This window comes from Trachemys scripta, chromosome 2 (assembly GCF_013100865.1).
Source record: "Trachemys scripta elegans isolate TJP31775 chromosome 2, CAS_Tse_1.0, whole genome shotgun sequence".
Lineage (NCBI taxonomy): Eukaryota > Metazoa > Chordata > Testudines > Emydidae > Trachemys > Trachemys scripta.
In genome coordinates, this window is record NC_048299.1 from 51,403,910 (window position 1) to 51,426,041 (window position 22,132).

The following is a 22,132-nucleotide window of genomic DNA, read 5'->3' on the forward strand; positions in this document are numbered from 1 at the left end:
TACTAGGCAGAGGATGAGAGCAGGAAAGTGTTTGACTCCCATCCCTTAAGTATAAGTGTGAAGATCCATCATTTTTCTCAAGTTTATAATTAATTTAGATTGCAGGGGATAGTTTTAAATGTTAAATCAATAGCAATTGATTATTGACATCCTACTAAGTGAGGGTTAAAATCTCTCGATGTAATTACTTAGTTGAAATCTTCTTAAATACATATTAAATAATCAATTATTCTATAACTTTCTTTCATTAAGCTAAAAGAGTTCCATCTACTTGCAATGACTGTAATATTTAAATGCTAATTGCTTTCAACATATATGCTAAAGCTTAATATGTAAAACAATATTTAGCATAATTTGAAGCATTTTCCAGTGTAACCATATTTTTAGACACTAGATGGCACTACAATCCACATTACACTAAAGAGAGAGACTGAAACTTTAGTTACCGCCACGTATTTCCATCAGTGTCTCTTTGCCATATTAGAGTCGTTGGGGCAGATTTTTAAAGTGCGGCCTCTCTTTTTGCACCTGCAGATAATTGCCATGATCTTGAATCCACAAGTGACAGGTCCAGTTGATTTCATTCCGTTGTCTCACTCTCTGACTACACCTGCCTGTCCAGTAGTGAGACATCGAAATGGGATAGTGCCCACCATTGCTGCCACCTGCAACACTGTGGGAGCAAAAGGAAGGCCAGGCTGAGGCTGGCCTGAAAGGGAGCTCTTTATCTCTGGGGGGATCAAAATGTTTCTCCACTTTGTTAAAATGATTGCTTTGGGTTGGACTAGGGAGCCGGCACTCAGGGCGAGGGCAGCATGCAGAGCCTCCCTGGCTGCCCATGTGCCTAGGGACCACAAAGACCTGGCAGCCGCTTCCGGGAGCCCCGTGGAGCCAGATCAGACAGGGAGCCTGCCTTAGCCCTGGGCCCCCACTGTGCTGCCGACTGGACTTTTAACGGACCAGTCGGCAGTGCCAACCGGAGCTGCCAGGGTCCCTTTTTGACTGGGCATTCCAGTTGAAACCCGGACGCCTGGCCTGGCAACCTTAGGTGGGACTGCAGTCCTACAATCCAGCCAGAGTAAGGGGTGCACTCAGAGCCGGCTCTAGCATTTTTGCCGCCCCAAGCAGGAAGAAAAAAAAAAAAAAAGCTGCGATCGTGATCGGCGTCAGCTCTACCGCCACTTCATTCTACGGCGGTAATTCGGCAGCAGATCCTTCGCTCCGAGAGGGAGTGACGGCCCCGCCGCGAATTGCTGCCGAACGGCCGAACGTGCCGCCCCCCTCTTCATTGGCCGCCCCAGGCACCTGCTTGCTATTCTGGTGCCTGGAGCCGGCCCTGGGTGCTCTGTCCCAATTGGAGGGTAGGAATACCGTCACAATCTGCTTCTTGCTTCCCCCATGCTCCTAGCTCTTTTGTTAGCACAGATTACTCCCGCCTCTCCACCTGCTCCGATGCACTCACTGATATGCCAAGGCTCTTCCCATTCCCCATCCTTGCCTGTCCTCTCCCCACTCACCTGCACAGGAGAAGCAGCAGGAGCCTGACAGTGGCTCTGCTCCTCCTCTGCTCAAGCTCGTGTGCTGTGGGTAGCCCACACAGGGTAATAAGTCATTCCTTTGCGCTGGCTTGAAGCCACGTACCCTATCCAGCAGACAGTTCTCAGCCACTCAGTGCATCAGCATGCACCCGTCTCACACAAGCTCCTCACCAACACCTCACAGGCTCTGCTCCTCCCAGAGTCCGCGTGCCAGGCTCCTCAGCAGCTGCCAGCTCTTCCTCATCTGCCTTTTCTCCAGCAGACAGTGCTGAGCAGTTTGCTTCTTTGCTGCTGCTGGAGGCAGTGGTCAGGGTTGTGCTGGGCTGGTATTGAGGCTCTTTCTCTCTCTCCCTCTCTCAGTTGAACACTCCCTTCTCTGGCCCTCGGTTCCTTTTCTTGGATGAGGGGAAGCCATTGTCATGGGGAAGGGAGGGAATCTGACATCTGGCCCAAAAGGCAGAGAACCCAGCTAGAAGGCAGATGTACCAGGGCTCAAAGCAGAAGTTTCAGGTCAAAAACCAGAGGTTAGGGAGCTCTGTTTCTGTGTATGTTTCAGTCTTTAGGGGAATGTGTCAGACTTGCTCATGGGCATATAAGCTCCCTCTGCTGGCTAAGCTGGTTGCTGTGCACTTTCAGGACACCAAGTAGAAGTATGTGTTTCTGGCATCTGAAATAATGAGTTTTCTTTCCCATGCCAGCTATATCAAGTGGTCTTCTTTGCTGTTTTCTCTCCCCTCATCTCCCTCTTCTCTTCTGTAGTGCTCTTTTTTAAAGAAAGATTTTAGCCAATTGCCTGTTCTCTCTCTTTTCTTCTCTCCTTTCTTCTCATCTATCCTCCATCATGCATTCCTCTGATACATATGTGGTACTTGATACATATGTGGTATACTTCAAATCATGCTTAAAGTATGCTGCTCTTGTATACTGCAAGGAAAACAGAACAAAGTCTCTGGGCAGAATGTAGCCTTTAGTTGTCATCTTTTTGTTTCCTCCAGAGTGAAGAAATAGAGAATTCTGCTGTACAATAATAAAGAAATATGTTATTTTTATATTAAGATGCCCTGAAAATTAGAGGCATTTGCCAGTTCAGTTTTAAATACCGTCTTTTCCCATATACACTAGAAGTTTATATTATCAGCCTAGTTATCCATCACCTGGTGGATTTATGCTCCCTTTTTCATCCTCATGCAGACATACAGACCTAGCAATAATGGTTATGATGAAAAACCTGTTTTTCCTACTTCATTTAAATACAAATCCCCTAAACTTCAGAACCAGAGTGTTCCAGGAGAATTAAATGCCTACATAAAATCTCTGTAAAGAGGCAATGTTTTTTCAAAAAGGAACAGTTTTCTTATTAAAGTAAATGGCAACCATCAGAGTTTTAATCCCTTAGAAACTAAATGTACAAGTCCCAATCTCAATGTTCTGTAAGAAATATTAGTCTGTGTGTATGAGTGTTAGTATGAGTGACAAAACAGCTTATGAATGCTGCAGCTACAGTGCCTCTGAAATTAAGGGTGCTTAACTTAGCTGAGGCAGCTTGCCATTAGTAATTCTTCCTGACCTACTTACCGTGTTAGATATCATCACCTTGGTCTTCAGCCATGCCAAAAGTAATGTAAAATCCTTTAATTTGTTTTCCTTTCTTTGTACAGATCCGGGTCTCCCAAGGAAAAGAACCTGCACATTTGCTGAGTTTGTTCAAAGACAAACCACTCATTGTCTACAAGGATGGAACATCCAAGAAAGGAGGTCAGAAACCTGCTCCCCCCACGCGTCTCTTTCAAATTCGCAGGAACCTGGCGTCCATCACCAGGATTGTGGAGGTAAGAATCAGCTGTTCAGTAAAATATTCCCCATGTAACAAAGTACAGTTGGAATGAGCACCAGAGTGGCAAGCGTCAGTTAAAATCACTTCTCTTTGATGGTTATAGTATGAGTAGGAACGTAGGAGCTCGCATTCTGGATTGGATCAGGTGCCATTCCAGGTCTAGTCCAGTATGACATCTCTGACAGTGGCCAGTACTAGATTCTTCAGAGGAAGTTGCAAGAAACCCCATAGTGGATAATTAAAGAATAAGCTGAGCGTATGGAAAGTTTCTTGCTAACCAGAACACAGACCTGAAGAAGAGCTTTGTGTAAACTGGAAAGCTCACCTCTCTCACCAACAGAAGTTGATCCAATAAAAGATATTACCAAATCCACCTTGTCTTCCTAACCCGAGGCAGCTAGTTAAAATTCTTCTCTCAGGCCAATTATCAATTTTAAGTGAAATACTAAGGGTACATCTACGCTGGAGCTGGAGGTGTAATTTTCAGTTTGGGTAGCATATGCATGCTAGTTTTGATCAAACTAGTGCACTAAAAATAGCGGGGTAGCTGCAGCAGGTCAGGCTAGCTGCCCATGTACAAACTTAGGGTTTTGGATAGGATCATACTCGGGTGGTTAGCCTTTGCCACTGTGGCTACACTGCTATTTTTAGTGCACTGGATAAAAACTAGTGTTCTTATGTCTGCCTGGGATGGAAGTTACAGCTGCAGCTCCAGTGTAGGCGTGCCCCAAGCTAGTGCAGTGTAAATCTAGAGAAACTCCACAGCAGACAGTGCAGTTACTCTGGATTTACACCAGTATTACAGGTGTACATCAGTGTGCAGAAAGGTGAATGTGTGGGTTATTTAAAAATCAGACGAATGAAACAATCTCACTCTTGCTCTAGGTTGATGTTGACGCAACTTCATTGAACTCCAATGATGTTTTCGTTTTGAAACTGCCAACAAACTCTGGCTACACCTGGGTCGGAAAAGGAGCAAGCAGAGAAGAGGAAAAAGGAGCTCACTATGTAGCCAGCATTCTGAAATGTCAAACCACTCGGATTGAGGAAAGCCAGGAACCAGGTTAGTACTGGGCGATCTGGCTGCTCAGTGAGACTGAGGCTGCACAATACTAGACAGGATTGGGTCCCAAATGTGCATACAAATGGTTTTTTTGCAAGAACACATTTTTGTGGCCAAACCAGTTACACTCCCCTTTCTTTGAAAATCTGGCTGTATTTTGCAAAAAGGATATTTGTCCCGAATCTGAGCTTTTTTACAAGTGGTGCTATCCTATAGAAGTCAATTGAGTTGCAGTGGGTGCAACTGAATTTAGCCCTTTCCACATACTGAGTGACTAAAACAAATAGAGAGAGAGAGAGAGCAAGGTGTGATTACGTGTAATCACATGAATATCTGCATTGGCTTTTATAAACAATGGGAAGAATAGAACTATTAAAGAAAAACTTGCACATTATGGGCCAGGCAAAGGGAATACTGTATTGTTTGGGGATTTTTGAAACAATATTCATCAAGTTAAAGAAGAAAACATAAAACTCAATGCCAAGTAGATTATATCATGTATATTCCAGAGGAATTCTGGAGAGCCCTTGGAGGTAAGAAAAAATACCAGACTTCAGCACAGCTGCTAACTGAGTCTGAAGACCACCCTCCTCGTCTCTATGGCTGTTCCAATAAGACTGGCAGGTTTATTGTAAGTATATGATGGATACTTTCCCCTCTGATAATTTTGTACTCTGACATATTGGGCAGCAATAGACACTAAATGAAACACCACCTGAGGCCTCCATTGACACAGCAGGGTACCGTTGTGAATTGCTTGTCTACTATCCCACTGCTTACCAACAGCACAAGATAACAATGGTGTAAAGTGTCTGGACTAGTCCTGTAGGGATACAAACCGGTGACTGCTGGAGGGAAATAAAAGTTCAAGACTATTTCCTTCTCATTTTGTTATATGCAGATGAATGTGGTGGGAGAAAAAAAGTTTGATGGAAAAGATGAATGTGTCAAAACCAGACTTGCACATTAGTAGGTTTTTTAAGAATTCAAAATCATGGCCTATATTACTGTTCTCTGTAGAGGTGGTGATGGTAGTGGCGGTGGCAGGTGGAAAGCTAGAGGGGATGAGCAGTGCTCTGAAGACATAGGCAGACACAGGCATGAATGCCTTAGGAAGTTCTGGGGAGAACCCTGCTTCTGAAGGAAGTAGCTTGTACTCCTACTAGTGTCTGCTACTTGCAACTAGAAGGTGCACTGATAGGTAAGGCCCCAACCAAACCCTCCATGTTTTCATGGAGCCCTGGAGAATTGCCAGATATGCTAGCTGAGCCCACAGCCAGTTGTTCAAGAAAATGCTAGGTCTATATCATGCCTGGGCCCTTCAAGTGTTGCTGGTGGTGGTGGGGAAAGGGAAGGTTCCTTGAACCCTCATTAACCCACAGTGCTGGAGGCAGATGGAAGTTTCCCTGTAATTGTGCCTTTAAGGTTCTGAGTATTGAGGGAGGTGAGGAGGCATGCTTCCCCAGCAGGCATTTCCAGAGCCGGTTTGTGTGACTGAGGCACATTGACTCAGGGAGCTCTGAGAGCACAGGCACTGCACCACGCTTGGCAAGGAGGCATTCTCTCGTGGGCGAACACTGCTGACTAGCATGGAGTGAGTGGAGCTTCTCCCTACTCATGCCCCTTGCGGAAAGGCCCATCCAATTTAAAAGAGATGAAACCGATAAAGTTCTTAGAAAAGTACTAAGATCTTATAAAATGTAATGTAGAGGTATGTCTTTCCTGCGGCCTTTTCAAACCCTCCCTGGAAATCCACAGGGGAATAGAATTTGCTATAAAGGTCTACAAGATGTTTTTAAAAAACAAAACAAACAAACAAAAAAAACTATATCCAAAGTTATCACTTTCTATTAAATTCCATAAGACCTGGCCTCACTTTAGTGCTCACCTTCCCATGTCTTTGCACTCCGGACAGCACAAGGAGCCAATCATTCCCAGCTCCTGCACATGCTCACAAAAGAGAGGAGGGAGAGAAGGTTCTTTGCACCTTCTGCCCCCTCCTCACCTCAGCATTGCCCCAGGCCAAGCACAGACAAGCCTTTCAATCACATCAAACAAAGGCAGCCTGACCACTAGCTGAACTGTTACCTATCCTGCTTGATACAAACCAAAATGGAACTGCTTTCCTACTTGCCTTTAACACATCTGAAGAAGTTAGCCTCTGATTCTCTTGAGGTCCAACCCTGAATTCCTTAGTCAAGCAAAAGGTCCCATTTTTTTAAGTCAGTGGGAGTTTTGCCATTTCAGGACTGAGCCCATGGACTGCACATCCAAACTATTGCCTTCCTTCACTTAATCGGTGTTGTGGTACCTGGTAAATGTTAATGCCCATGAACATACAAGCTGAAAGTTTGGCTCTGTCCAGGCATTTAGTGTAGGTAGGCACTAAGCGGATTTCCCTACCCTTGTCCACCAGTGCATCTCAGTCCCGATTTACAACACTCACTGCTACCATTTCAAATCTGTGCCTCTCCTGAGTAGATTCCCAATTGTGCCAAACTGAAAGATGGGTTTATGATGTGGCCAGATATCTGATTTGCTCCGACCAATCTACTGCATTTCACTCCTAGATCAACATCAGTTTTGAACCTGCTTCTGCAGAAGGAAAAAAAAAAAAAAAGCAAATGCATGACTGGTTTTAGATTCATCCATTTTAAAAGTCTCATCTTTGTCCAAACTCAAGCATGACAATCTTGAATGGGCCTACAATACCAATTTTGTTATCCATTTTAGATTGAGGAGGTCCCAGGAGAATTCACTCAGGATGATTTAGCTGAAGATGATGTCATGTTGTTAGATACTTGGGAGCAGGTAAGCTATGTACTTAATGCTTTATGTGGTGACAAAAAGGATTTACTCCTAACAACAATTTACGGATGCAGTAAGAGAATTATCATAAAAGCAGAGGAGTGACGATAATTACCTACAAAAAGTACGTTTTGAGGCTAGAAGGGATTTTGCTTTCTTGAAATTATAACTGAGGAAGAAAATAGAGCTATGTTTTCTCTTGAGCTATTTGACATGCACGTATGAATATCCACTATATTTTCAAACCATCATGCAAGATTATGGTTGCATTTCCCATTAATGCTAATGGAAGCTACTTGACTATAAGCCACCACAGTGCAATGCAAATCAGCCCAACAATGTTTTGGAGAATTCTGTTTGTCTTCAAAATTCTTGTACAAAAGCCTTTCCAAACCTACAGGAGCCTCCAGAAGAACATAGCAGTATGTGGCAGAAAAAGCACATGAGTTGAGAATGGGCCAAATCGTAGGCTTCTGCTGAGCACCTCTGCAAACTGGCCTTCTTCAGGGGAACTTCACAGGGATTGGAGAAAACAGAAGCTCGCTCCTTTCCGCCAGCTTGTGGGAGACCAGCACAGTTGTTCAGCAGCTATTATTGCAACCGAAGGGTGGCATCCACCCAAAACAAATGGGGTTGGCTTTTAGATCCATTATGCCTGTACACCCTAACCCCCATCCACACTGCTATATAAAGAGTTGTTATGGAGCACTTTTTCACAGTATATAGGGAGTGAGGCATTGCCTGCATTGCAGAACCAAGGCTGGATTTGGCCCAACAAACATAAAAACTAAAGATGTTTCTCATATTTTTTTAATCACACACTGAAAAAGTCAGATTACTAGTAACACATGCAAAACACATTGCCCTGGTTTGTGATCTATACAAGCTGGGGGGGAGGAGGGGATTTCAGACTGGGTTATAAATAATGAGCCTGATTCTCCTATTCCTTCCATAGGTGCAAAGTAAGTGTACAGTGCTACCCAGAATCCTTTTTTATTCTGTTTTTCACCCACTCTGCATGACTATACCAGGTGCAAGGCAGAGGAGAATCAGGCCCAACATTTTTAGCTTAACCTGAAAAAAATTGCAGTGCCAAACACTAGGACAAATCTATGACGAGGGAGGGTCTAACAAATGTCCCTGGAATCAGGGCCGGCTCCAGGCACCAGCTTCTCAAGCAGGTGCTTGGGGCGGCTGTTCCGGACAGGGGCGGCAGTTCCAGGTATTCGGCGGCAATTCGGTGGACGGTCCCTCACTCCGCCTGGGAGTGAAGGACCTCCCGCCGAATTGCCGCCGCAGATCGCGATCGCAGCTTTTTTTAGATTGCGATCGTGGCTTTTTTTTTTTTTTTTTGGTTTTGGCTGCTTGGGGCGGCCAAAACCCTGGAGCTGGCCCTGCCTGGAATTATAGGATTTAGCACTGAACTTGCAAATGTCCAGGATGTGGAGGGATTCTGAAGCATAGAACTGTGTCTGTAGAAAACTTGTGTCTTTAAATATGATGGGCAAGATTCTGATCTCATTTACCCTAGTGTAACTCTGGAGTCACTGCATTGATGGCTGCTTTTTCTCCTAATGGAGTCAATGGAATTACTGTAGATTTCAATGGTGCAAATAAGATCAGAATCTGAGCCAATCCCTATAACAATATGACAACTAAACTTTTAAATCTTCTATTTACAGGTCTTTGTCTGGATTGGTAAAGATGCTAATGAAACTGAGCGAAATGAATCTGTGAAATCTGGTAAGAAATGTGTTTGACAAAATCTGATGGAAATAGATTCAGCAGCGATTAAAGAAACGAATGAAGAGGAGATGTGAAATGGTCAACACTCTAATTATACTAAGCATGGTGTTTAAAAGAGTTAGTGAGCTTGAGTAGCAATTACCGCTGAAAATTCCATGATTAGGTTATTCCCTCTTTATATGCCATTTTAAACAATGCAACAGTCACCAAAAACTCAACTCTTTTCTTCTTAAAGGTAACTTTCTATAAAGAATGAAATTCATCAACATGGTGTTACTAGGCAGCAAAATATCATTAAAAAGTATAAAGGACCCGTGTCTGTAGAACCTGCCCAGGGAGTTTTGTATGTGGAGTGTCTGTAGAATTTGCCCCTAAACCATTTATAGCCAGAGAAATAAATAAAGCTTCCAAGTCTGCTCATTGTTGCCCTTCTCTAATTCTGTCATAATGGGCTAAATTCTGCTCCCAGAATTTACATGGGTGCAAATCTGTTGTGTTCCTAAACTACTTGAACAGTCTGAAATCCAATTTTTTTAAATGTCCCTCTATTGTAAAACATGTGCCAGCAGTGATGTGAATTAACCCATCCTAGCTATCATACTAAGATTTATATTGAAAATGCTGGCACACCCTCACCTCCCTGCAGACATAGTTACCTAGCTTGTTTTCAGACATTTACTAGCATCACTTAGTGATACCAAGGCAAACCATTGGATTCAGCCACAGGGCTCTTCCTTGAAAAACCATGAGTGAAGCATCTACATTCCAGCAGTAGTACCTGAGGCCTTCACCCATTCCAGAGCTAAAGAGCTATTACATGGTAGGACCCAAATGACATGGGCAAAGACCACTGTGCCTGTATCTTGTGTTTTTTTTTTTTTTTTTTTCAAACTGACATCTGAGCTGACAATTCTGAAAATTTGACTGGCAGCTGAGAGAAAGCAATAATTATTTGATCATTTGATGTAATTAAGCTGAATCAGTATAATAACCACCTGGTTTATTTTGCTGAGGATTTTAATTATTTTTCTCCTGGTGAATGAACTAATATTTTCCATGTTTTACTGTTATCTCTTTAGCCAAACGCTATATTGAGACAGATCCTTCTGGAAGAGACAAGGGGACTCCACTTGTTATTGTGAAGCAAGGATATGAACCCCCAACATTCACAGGCTGGTTCCTGGGCTGGGATTACAACAAATGGAAAAACTGATCTATCGGTGAAGGCCTCTGCTACAAACAGAATGCAATCAGAGCACAACTATTCTCTAGCATTCTTAAGCATTAGCTTGTAAAACAATATTGATGCAGCTGTTGTCACCCATTCCCCAGCGTTCGTATATTTCTGAGTAAACTAGCATGTCTTAGCTTTGGAAAGGTTAAATGAGATGATAAAGTAATAACATAATTTCTTGGTGGCGGGTTAGGTTTTTTACACAGTATCTATGTGGAGTGATACCATTGGTTTGGTTCTAAAATGCCTTTTTCTAAACAAAAACTGTAGATCAGTTACACATTAATATACAATTTACAAGCTAACATTCATCAGTGGGCCAAATTCTGATTTTTACACCAGCATAAGTGAGAGCAGAATTTGGCCCAACCAGGACCCATTGAAGTTGAGGGGAAAGAATCCCAGCAGCAGGATTGGGCCCTAATTTACCTAAAGTGTCAAAATCCTGCAGTCCTTACTAGTACGAAACTTCCATTGCAGTCTGACTCAGGAGTGGGAGCTCTGTCCTGCAGGGTGCGGCTGAGGATTCTGAGAGAGCCAATGTGAAAATGGTACTTTGTTACATGTGGTCCAGGAAATGGATATAATCTGAGTGGAGAAGACGCTATAGGCTTGAATGAATGTGATGTGAACATATATCCTTATGAGGCCCGGCACAGTTGGCTGTGACAGACACGGTTTCTATAGAGCCCTCAGACACATACTGGTTGTATGTTATTCCTGTTCTCAGATTCCTCTGACTCAGGGGTGGGCAAACTTTTTGGCCTGAGAGCCACATTGGGGTTCCGAAACTGTAGGGAATGCTGTGCCTCCCTAAACAGCCAGGCCCCTGCCCCCCATCCGCCCCCTCCCACTTCTCACCCCCGACTGCCCCCCTCAGAACCCGCGACCATCCAACCCCCCCTGCTCCTTGTCCCCTGACCGCCCCCTCCTGGGACCCCTGCCCCTAACTGCCCCCCCCCAGGGCTCCCACGCCTATCCAACCATCCCCTGCTCTCTGTCCCCTGACTGTCCCGACCCCTGTCCACATCCCCACACCCCGCCCCCTTACCATGCTGTTCAGAGCACCAGGACTGGCAGCCGCACCGCCCGGCTGGAGCCAGCCACACCGCTGTGCAGTCTAGAGCACCGGGGCAGGCCGGAGGCTTTTGCAGCCACGCTGCCCGGCAGGATCTCACAGCCCCATCGATCAGAGAGCTGGCGGCATGGCGAGTTGAGGCTGCGGGGGTGGGGAGACAGCAGGGGAGGGGCCGGGGGCTAGCCTCCCCAGCTGGGGAGCTCAAGGGCTGGGCAGGATGGTCCCACGGGCCAGATGTGGCCCGCGGGCCGTAGTTTGCCCACATTTTCTCTAACTGCTGCTCTTAAACACACTTAAGTGAGCTATTGCTCCTGAATGGCAGCAGGAGTCAACTGGCACCTTTAAAAATGGATCAACACACATCATTTCATTCACCGGACTGTAAGCACACACTGCATATCCCAGCCACAAGTTACCTCAGGCTGCACCAGTCTCATTTTTTCCCCTACTCATCAGTGCTCAGTTCTGTGCAAGTGTAGAGATTTGCTCATATGGCTAAACGTGTTGCATGTTTTTCCTCAATGGGCAGAAGACTGGAACTCTTCACACACGTGCTGAGCAGACTTTGAATGTGCTGTGCCAATGCTTAGGGGAACCTCAGCACCGAGCATCCTGGGAAGATGGAGCTCTGAGTAAGCACTGTAGAATCTGGCCCAGGGTCTCTCTCAGAAATTGCATCCGAAGAAGTGGGCTGTAGTCCATGAAAGCTTATGCTCTAATAAATTTGTTAGTCTCTAAGGTGCCACAAGTACTCCTGTTCTTTTTGAGAAATTGCAAAGAATCACATAGTCATTCTGGTGTAAAGAATGCAGATTATTTTTATTCTTGTGAGTTTAGAAAAACACTTTCAAACAGTGTGTGTGTTTGTGGTTTAACCACACAACTCGCCGTAAAGTTAGCAGGGACCATTCCGCTTCAAACCCTTTGCAATGCTTTGAACATTTACCCCGTAGCGTTCATTTTAATGCCAATGTGTACAACAGTAAATCATATGGACTCCGGGCCAATGTGGATTTTTAAATAAGGAATTCTGATTGTGTTTTTTAATTGTACTTTTAAATGAGTTTGAAAATGGAATTTTAAAATTGCTTTTTATATTTTTTCTACATGGCTAATGGTGAATTTGAAGCTCAGTAAAGCCAAAGGAGTAAAAACAGTCTCAACTGCATTAGTCAATATTATTGAACAAAGTTGCACAGCTGGGTAACTGACAGCTTAAGAACCAGGGAATACTGCACCATATTAAAATATAAGAATCTAATTCTATTTTTCAAGGGTTGGGAGGGTGAAGAGGGTAAATTTTGAAAGTTTGTTAGCTTTAAGTGTTTGTTTAAATCTATATTAATGCAACTTGGCTGTATTTGGATGTGTCATTTCATGTAAAAAAAAATTACAAAACACAGTATTATAACTATTTGTGGAAAGATGATATTTTTTTCTCCTGAAACATTCTTGTTTATTTTGTGTTCCCACTGATATTTAAAAAAATGGCAAACACTCACTTCCTTGTTAGGGGGACAATTTAATTAGCCAGTAATTAATCCTCTCTGCCAATTTACACCCACAGAGAGTTGACCCATCATATCAGCTCATCCAGCGACATTACAAAGTTATACGAAACATGCTTTGACTAACGTATGAGCAGCCAAGAAGTGCACGCTTATCAGCATATTATTTCATCTTTAAGGAAAGTTAATAACATTGTGATCAAATTAGTCAGCCAATTATCAATTTCCTCTTTGCAGCCCTCTTTGCAGGACACACTTTGGGTAATGTGTGTAAAGATCATTTTATGAAAAAGGAAATGGCATGATTTTTTTAAAAGGATGTCCTCTGCACTTTTCTAAGAGACTGCAATTAGGCTAAAAAGAAGGAATATTAAAAAGAAGAACATACAACCTCAGTCGATTAGTTAATGGGGTTCTCTACAGCCTATGGACAATCAGCAACCTGTTGCCCACTCACGGTTTTAACAATCTTTGCCATGTCAGAAGAATGTATTATAAAATATAATAATGCCTTAATTGTATTATAAACAGAATTTAGTTTCACTTATGTAGATGGGATCAAAGTCAAACTATGTTTTAATTGTTCCAATCCACTGTTACAGCTCTGATCTTTACAGAGGTCTGTCAATATATTCCAAAACACAGATAAAACAAAGTTTTGGCTCACATGCACGATAAACTGTGTTATAACTTGGGCGGGGCAGTATGATGTTACAACAAGTCCTTCTGACGCAGTGATTACTGCTAGGTAGATGGGCATTAGGGCCTTATGACTGAACAATTCTATCAATTGTGTTTAAGCACAATGGTTGTTAGCAAGACTCCACAACATTTCTCTGACCAGTGAGGCTTTAAAAAAAAAAAATAAAAAGTTGTTATAAATTCCTTAAAAAAGAAAAACATCTTTGATCACATTGGTCAGTGAAGTTGTGCTCAGTTCTATTTAGGTGCCTATCTCTAAGGACCCAGATTTGGAAATTGGAGCCTATTTATCTCTGGCAATGCCCACAATGTGGTAGGTCAGGACAACATTTCAGAAGTGGTGTGCCGAGTCTTCATTTATTCACTCTAATTTAAGGTTTCGCGTGCCACTAATACATTTTAACGTTTTTAGAAGGTCTCTTTCTATAAGTCTATAATATATAACTAAACTATTGTTGTATGTAAAGTAAATAAGGTTTTTAAAATGTTTAAAAAGCTTCATTTAAAATTAAATTAAAATGCAGAGACCCCCTGGACCAGTGGCCAGGACCCGGGCAGTGTGAGTGCCACTGAAAATCAACTCACGTGCCGCCTTTGGCACATGTACCATAGGTTGCCTACCCCTGTGCTAGGTACTGTACAAATAGGATTTTCAGTTTCCTCTACAGCTTCAGATATACTGGACACTGATTAAGGCAGGTCTCCAGACAGCATGGACCAATAGTCTCATCTAATGTGGCAAATCCTGTAACCAACGTAGGTATTATCAATGAGAGCTGTGAGGGCTCAGCACCTCTGAAAATAAGACTACTTTTATTTAAGGGTTTAAGTACCTAGTTTTAAGGTCCTATGCGGCAAACACATCTGTCTTGTTGCACAGAGGTTAGAAAGGAAAAATGTGGGTATAGAAACACTCAGAATTGCACCCAAGGATGAGCCACATCTTGCATTATTACCAAACAGGAGAGGGCACTCTTTGTCCATTTATAATAGCAAATTATTGCAGTATTGTTACCTTTACTAGAAGACCAGTCTAAATCACTAGTGATCATATGTGCTGCTGCTGGTAAATATAGTATTCTAACTCATCGGCATATACTAAATTGAAATTGAAAGATAACAATTGAAATCATTAGGCCCAAAAAGCCATTTTACGATTACAAATAGTATTAGTAATTTAGATCTATAATAACGTGGCCAATTTCAGAATCTCAGCAAACATTACACATGGCAGAGAAGCCTGCCTCCAGGATCAGATAAGTATATTTTAAATATACACTTTGCCCTATAGCATTCTGTGATATCTAGCTGCAGTTCTGCTCTGAAAGGTGATAAAAAGGGTTGGGTTTTACTCACCGGTCTGTTTTGGGGGAGAGAGAGAGAGAGAGAGAGAGAGAGAGAGAAAGAGAAGGTGGGTGGGTGTGGTGGGATGGTAACCCCGCTCAGGTCCAGAGGGGGCTGTGGCTGGAGAAAGCAGCTTGTAGGCTGAGCTGATTGGGGGAAGTGGCTGCAACTGGGGCCACGCCCCAAACAGACTCAGCTGGCCCTATAAAGGCCAGGGCACCCAGAAGCTCAGGGTCTCTCTGTGAGTGCAGAGAGAGAAGGGCCTGGCTGTAGCAAGCTAGGGATAGAGTACCTGGGCAGAGCAGGGCTGGGGAAAGGCTAGGGAGCTCCAGCCTGGATAGCCCCAGGCTGTAGCTTAGCAGAAGGCCTGGGGGTTGCAGAGGGTAGCCCAGGGCTAGGCCAAGGCAGCAGGTCCAAACCCTCCTTGCCAGTGATGAGTGGCCTATATTGCAGTCTGTCCCAGGGAGTGGGGGCTAGTTGGTGACTGGCAGTGGCCTAGTGCTGAAGCAAGGTAGGGATAGTGGGTGGAGGTTCCCCTGGGAGGGGAGACCTAGTGTGTGGGTACTGCTAGGGGGCAGCACCCAGAGCAAGGGGCACCGGGGTCCTGGGAGGGACATAGGAGCTGAGAAGAAGAGGACAAGTGGATCACTGGCCTGTAGAGGGAGTTCCAGAGGCTAGAGAGCTAATTCCCTGGACAACCAGCAGGAGGTGCCGCAGGGGTGAGTCTGCTCCGTTACAAGGAGCATTTCAGAATTGTGCGTGCTTATATGTGTGACAAAAAGCATGTTATTCCTTTAGTCTCGACGAGCCAAAACAGCTATGGGAGGGAGGCTAGCTTCTCCTCTTTCTCACACAGCAACAAAATTGTCAACGTTCCAGCTGCAGAATCAAAGAGAGTCTAGAGGAGGTGTGACCATGGCCCTGCCCTCTAGCCATCTGTCAGCAGAATTGAGAGCAGGCATACAGTGGGGGAGTATGTTGCACTCTGGCTGGCAGCAGCAGGTGTATTCTCCCTACATACCTGAGAGAGAGTCTGCGTCCCAGATGCTGATTACTTCCCAGAGCTCTCCCTGGAGCAGTGCAGCTCCCTGCCACGCCCAATGTGGGGCTGTGCCTTAAGGCAGGCTTGAGCCTAAAGTGAGAATACATTATAGAAATCACTAGTAGCCTAGAAAAACATTGTAATAATCACACTTCCAAGCAGAACCCCTGTTCTGTAACAGGTTCCATTTGATACACCATGCCTCAATCGTGAGGCCCACAGTTTCGCCCCCCCCCCCCAAATGTTTGCTCTCTTTTTCTTTCTCAGTGACCCTTGGCCCCTCTTAGGGTGTGAACCCTAGGCCACTAAAATCAGTGGGAGTTCTGACTTAAGTGGAAGCAAGATCAGAGCCTTAGCCCTCCCCAATTACCTAACATCTCACCATATTCCCCTTTTTATGCTATCTTGGTTCATTAATCACATTCATCTCCATAGTATCTGAGTGCCTTCCAGTGGTGCATTAAGAAACGTGACTACACATCTGTTCTCTTATCCTCTCTCCAGGGGGGAAAGGGTGTGTGCAGTGAAGTTTCTTTTTTGGTACGGTTTTTTGTTTTGTTTTTAAATATACACCTCTACCCTGATCTAACACAACCCGATATAACACGAATTCGGATATAACGCAGTAAAGCAGTGCTCCAGGGGGGTGGGGCTGCGCGCTCCGGTGCATCAGAGCAAGTTCAATATAACACGGTTTCACCTATAACGCGGTAAGATTTTTTGGCTCCCGAGGACAGCGTTGTATCGGGGTAGAGGTGTACTTGGTTGCTGTGTGTTTGCTAGAGAAGGCAAAGTTATAGAACTGTACCTGCTTTAGAAAAGTACTCCATCCCTGTCCTGTACAGTCTAAATTAAAAATGTGTGGCTGGGGTTTCTCCAACGTACTTATATTATTCCTTTGAAATAATTAGCAGCTCAGTGATTCTTCAGAGGATGAGTAGCTGGGATTACAAAAGCATCCTATGCAAAGGTACTTGTCAATTAAATAAATCAATCCCTGCTACAAAAAGACACTAAAGGGGCAGTGAGATCAAAAAAGTGGATGCCCTCTTCTCCCACCCCCCCACCCCCAAATTCCAGATTTCACCAGAGTGCCATGTAATCTGGGATTTGTGGCATATAAAAAAAAAAACCCACCAAAGGGCAGATGCTCCCCCCAAAAACTATTAACCAACTTTTTTCTCAGATTTATTCTTTTGCTATAATTACAAGCATAACAGTTATTCAACAGATAGGCAGACATCTCATAATCTACTAACACTTGGATGATTTTCTGAACGAGCTCAGTGCTGGTGTAAACTGGTGCTGTGAGGACCTGTGTCACCGGAAGCCAAGAGGCTGGCGAAGGCGCTAGGCAAACGCTGTACAGTGAAGCAAAATGACTGAGATTATTCTGAGTGGTGATACTGTTTTCTTTATTCTAATGAAGTTCCTTCTTCGGTATTGGAAGAAAGCTACTCTGTCTGTGAAACATTAACATTATCATGTAACAGGCATGATTCCTAGCGATTTCACAGGAGTTGCACCTGTTTATGCCAAGGCTGAATTTGGCCATCTGACTGGGCTGATTTAACCAAAAGCCAAATATAGGTCTGTGCTGTTAGGCCATTTCTATGCTAGTAGTACAAATATATTAGCAACAACTGCATTTAAACAAGATCATTGCTAGTTGGTGTCTAACAGGCTTTCCCTCTGGGCAGCCATTTTTACAGTGCTGCCAAGTTTCATGCATTCTGTGTGACATACATTTGGCAGTCCTGTCTTGCAGCACCTCTGAGTTCACATGCATTCATCTGTAGTTTTTTCCTGCTGATGCTAAAGGTCATTACGGAGCCTGGCTTCAGGCAGCCAGCAGGCTGGTCTGCTCTGCACTCACTTCTTTCTCTCCCCCCCCCGGCATCTGAGCAGGAGGAGCAATTGCAGCAGTAGCATCAAGAGAAGTCAGCAGTAGTGGTGAGTGACTAACAAGTGGGACTTAAACTGACCCCACTTTCCCAGATAGCCCCAGCCTGATGTCAGACAGACCTCAGCTTCCCTCCCATTTAGCACTCATACATGTATCCCACCTCTCTGACATCCCAGCACCCACTCAGCCTTGACAGCACCCAGGACCTCACCATCACAGCACCCATCCATCTACCCGGACATCTCTGATAGCACTCAGCAATCAATCACCCCACCTACCCCAGCACCCATCCGTCCCAGCACCCTCAGACACTCCAGTATCCACTGACAAAAGCTCCCCAGCACCCACCCATCTAACCTAGCATCCCGAAACATCTCCCTCCCAGCCATCCCCTTCCTTCCCAGCCTCATGGCTGCCATGGTTTGTGCAGCTCCATGTCCTACCACCACCTTTGAGGCACAGTGTATCATGTAACTTCATCACTGTACAATGAAGTTTATAGTTATATGCAAATTATTTCCTTCCATAAAATTTCCCATCATTGGTGCCATGGGTTAAGAGCTACTGGTAGGAGCAATGAATGATGGAAGCACTAAGGCATGCAAGACTCCAGGTGATGCTTGAGGGGTGGTGTGAAGTCTTGTGGTTAAAGTACTGGATGATGACTCTGCAGCTCTGCCCCAGTCTCCCTGTATGACCTTAGGTAAATCACTTAATCTCTCTGTGCCCCAGTTCCCCATCTATAAAATGAGGATAATAATTCATTGTTCCCATCCTTTACATGTCCATTTAGATTGTAAGCTCCTCTTGCTAGGGACTGTCTTTTATAATGTGGTTGTACAATGAGGCCTTGATCTCAGTCGGGTCCTCTAGGTTCTACTGTCATATAAATACTAATGATTATCCAGGTCGCTGCAAGGGTTGCTAGCGGCTTGTCAAGTTAGAACTGCTTTCAGCAGGGTTAGACAACGTGGCATTTAAAAACAGATGCAGCTGCATGGAGCCTTTTCTACGCTGTGCTAACATTGGTTCAGCTTCACTGTGACAGCAAGTGTAGAAAACTTTATAAGGGGGAAAAAAGGCTAGTGTCAGCTTGGCTGGGTAGACAAAAGCACAGTTTAGTGACATGACACAGTTCTAATGAAAAAAATCCCTGGCAATACTAGCCAGGGTAACATTGCTAGCGAACCTTGCTAGCAACGACTGTAGGTGCATCTGCACTAGATAATGGTATTCCCCTTTTTAATTAGAGCAGCTGCACTTGTGAAAGCAAGCACGAAGGTAGACAAGACCACCTGGTCATGAAAACCCTAAGGCTCATCTCTACTTAGGAGCCAGTATATTTGCTTTCAGGATGTCAACCCTCCCCCCATCGCCTGTATATGCTAGTGTTCACACTGGAAAACAAGGTCTGAATTTTTTGGTGTAGACAAGGACTGTGTTTAAATGTGCCTGCTGCTGTCATGGTTCTACTGTTGACAGGGCCTTAGTTTTGCTTCTTTTCCGCCACCTCCATTTCATGGGTTAGCAAACATACGTTTATGTGGTTTCAGTACATTGATCTAATGTGCCATGGGGGGATTATATCCTGCAAAATGTGTGAGCTGAAGGGAACATTGAGCTCATGCTGACCACAGGCAGTGTGATCAATATAATTGATGAGATTCCTATTCATTTTGATGCTTTTTGCCTTTGTACTGGCTTTTCCCTGTTGAATATTGCTCTGGTGGCTCTTCCTGTTTCACATAGTTTTGTAACAGCAAAAGACTAAAGCTAGGGAATCTAGAATTGCCTGGAATGTTGTTTGTTTAAATCTTCAGCTATCAGGGATTAAGAAACACTCAAAGAAATGTTGTGTACTGCATGTGCTAGACTGCAGGATCCCCACATCACTTCACAACAGCAGATCAGAGACCAGTAATGTTAAGTAATTTTTCTCTACACAAAAGAATTAATGGACACAAATCTGATATCAGGAATCCACTCTGTATGCATCTGAAGAAGTGGGCTGTAGTCCACAAACACTTATGCTCTAATAAATTTGCTAGTCTCTAAGGTGCCACAAGTACTCCTGTCCTTTTTATGGGAGTCCAAAGGTTGCTCCCCTAAAAGCCTTGGTGTGGAGTAGGACTGAGATGACAGATCAGATGTAGGGCTGGGTGTGTAAATGAGAAGGCTAGGTTCTGAACTATAGCCCAGCATGTAGGATCTGTCCAGATGTCTAGCCGACAGTTCTAGGGTTTCAGCAGCAAGCCCTGAGATGGAGGCCTTTGGATATTAGGTTTTGTCCACACTGGCAACTGAAAGACAAAACTTTTGTCACTCAGAGGTGTAAAAAACACACACACCCCAAAAGACAAAAGTGTTGTTGACAACAAGTGCCAGTGTGAACAGCGCTTTGTCGGCAGGAGCCCTCTACGTTAACGCTGCTCATTGGGGGTGGAAGTTTTTGGTCGGCAGAAGAGCTCTCTCCTGCCAACAAACAGTGGCTACACTGTGCACCTTTTAGTGGCAAGGCTGTAGCGGCACAGCTGTGTTGCTAAAAGCTGCACAGTGTAGACTTAGCCTTAATGTAGGGGGGAATCAGTGGCCACAACTGTCCCTTCTCCATAAAAAGCTCTGTTGCTTCTCCTTGGGGCTTGGATTGGGCCTGTATGTACTCATCCGCTGTACCAGCACCTTTCTGAACTTCCCACCATCTTACCCTGCCTCCTTCCTGCTGTCAATTCTGCCACTAGCCCATCAGAGCTAGAGATGCCAAAATTAAAAAGTGTTGCTGCATAAGACTGGGGTATGAAAGCCTCAGATCAGGCATCTGATTTGTCAGCAGCAGGAACACCCTCCTTCCACAGTCCCCCAACTTCTACTGAGGCAGGAGAGCAGGCAGTACAGCCACTAGAGTCCTTTCTCTGCATGCAGACCTGGGGCAATAGGACAGGATCTGCCAGCCCACAAGTCACCAGGAGCTGGTCCAAAGTACTGCTGTTCCAGAAGAGAAGAATCTGCTTGCAGGCTCCACAGCAGCCGTGCCCTGCCTTTGCAGCTGGAGAGAAGACACAGCCACTTAGGAAGTGCAGTAACACAGGACGGAGAGACTCCAGGCCAAGATCAGCACAGCTCCATTTCAGCCAAGGAGAGGAGTGTTCACCCCAGCACAGGGGATCCAAGACCCCGCTACACGTCCTAAGGAGGACAACTTGGAATACCCAGCATTTGAACCCAGGAACCCCAGCACAGGGAATCTGAGACCACCCAGAGGGAGGGATAATTTTAGTTTTCTACTCTAACTCTAATGGGTTAAATTCACACCTATTCGATTCTGTCTCTCTGGAGATGTTTAAAATTTAAACCGAGAGCGTACTTCCCAGCTCAGGTAGGCAGATGTGCTAACTCTGCTTGAACTAGTGCATCCAATTTAGCAGTGTAGCTGGGGGTAGCCCAGAAGGTGGCTCAGACTAGCTGCCCATGTAAGTACCTATGGGTCCGGGTTGTTTTCTACTTGGACAGCTAACCCAAGTTGGCACTTGTGCTACCCCCAGCTACATTTCTATTTTTAGCACTCTAGCTCCAGCAGAGCTAGCATGTCTGTCTGCCCGAGTTGGGAAGCACACTCCTAGCTACCGTGTAAATGTACCCTATGTGTTGATGTGGAGCCCATCATGCTGCCATCTGCTCATCAACATATTATCTCAGAATACTAGTAAGCAGAGATCTGGTGCTGAGTGGAGCTTGGGACTATGACCTGTTCTCCCCCCCCCCGCCCCAAATTTGCCACTTCCCTGCATCCTAACCCTAGCATGGGTAAGCAGCACTCCTGCACAGTTCTTCCTTGGCAGGTGCAATGAAACTGCTCTTCTGTTTCTATCTTGTAACCACTGCTCCTATGAGTTGGGAATTTGAGACCCCATCTAACATCGCATCATCCAGCACCACCATGACCATCACCTTAATGTCACCCTTTCTCAACCACTGTCCCCTGCATCTTCACCTATTGCAAAATGTTAGACCCATCCCTGTTTAAAAAGATTACATTTCAAAGCACAGTTTTAATCCTTAGAACTAGAGATGGGCCTGAACTGGAACATCAACTACAAAATCCCTTGAACTCTCTGAATCTGATCTTCCTGGTTCAGGCTCAACTCTCCTTAGAAGATGAAGGATTAGCATTCTTGTCAGTATCACAACCAGTCTTGCTCCCGCCTGCTCCCTCCCCCCGTAAAGTCCATGAACCCCCACCCACATTGGTCAACTTCTTTACACTCCCTGCCCATTTCGTAATCACCAGCCCCACTTCCTGTTCAGAGCTGCTCTAAGATGTGTTGGGTCTTC

General features: G+C 44.7%; 1 protein-coding gene across 1 annotated transcript in view; it reads left to right on the plus strand.

Moving 5' to 3' along the window:
- Nucleotides 1-11,069, plus strand: part of SCIN (scinderin) — a 97,072-nt gene extending 86,003 nt beyond the window's left edge. The window contains exons 11-16 of the mRNA XM_034760541.1: nucleotides 3,197-3,367; nucleotides 4,258-4,435; nucleotides 4,945-5,066; nucleotides 7,169-7,246; nucleotides 8,926-8,986; nucleotides 10,069-11,069. Of these exons, the coding sequence (XP_034616432.1) occupies nucleotides 3,197-3,367; nucleotides 4,258-4,435; nucleotides 4,945-5,066; nucleotides 7,169-7,246; nucleotides 8,926-8,986; nucleotides 10,069-10,202 (744 nt within the window). The 3' untranslated portion in view covers nucleotides 10,203-11,069. The remainder of the gene's footprint in view (nucleotides 1-3,196; nucleotides 3,368-4,257; nucleotides 4,436-4,944; nucleotides 5,067-7,168; nucleotides 7,247-8,925; nucleotides 8,987-10,068) is intronic.
- The last annotated feature ends 11,063 nt before the right edge of the window (nucleotides 11,070-22,132 follow it).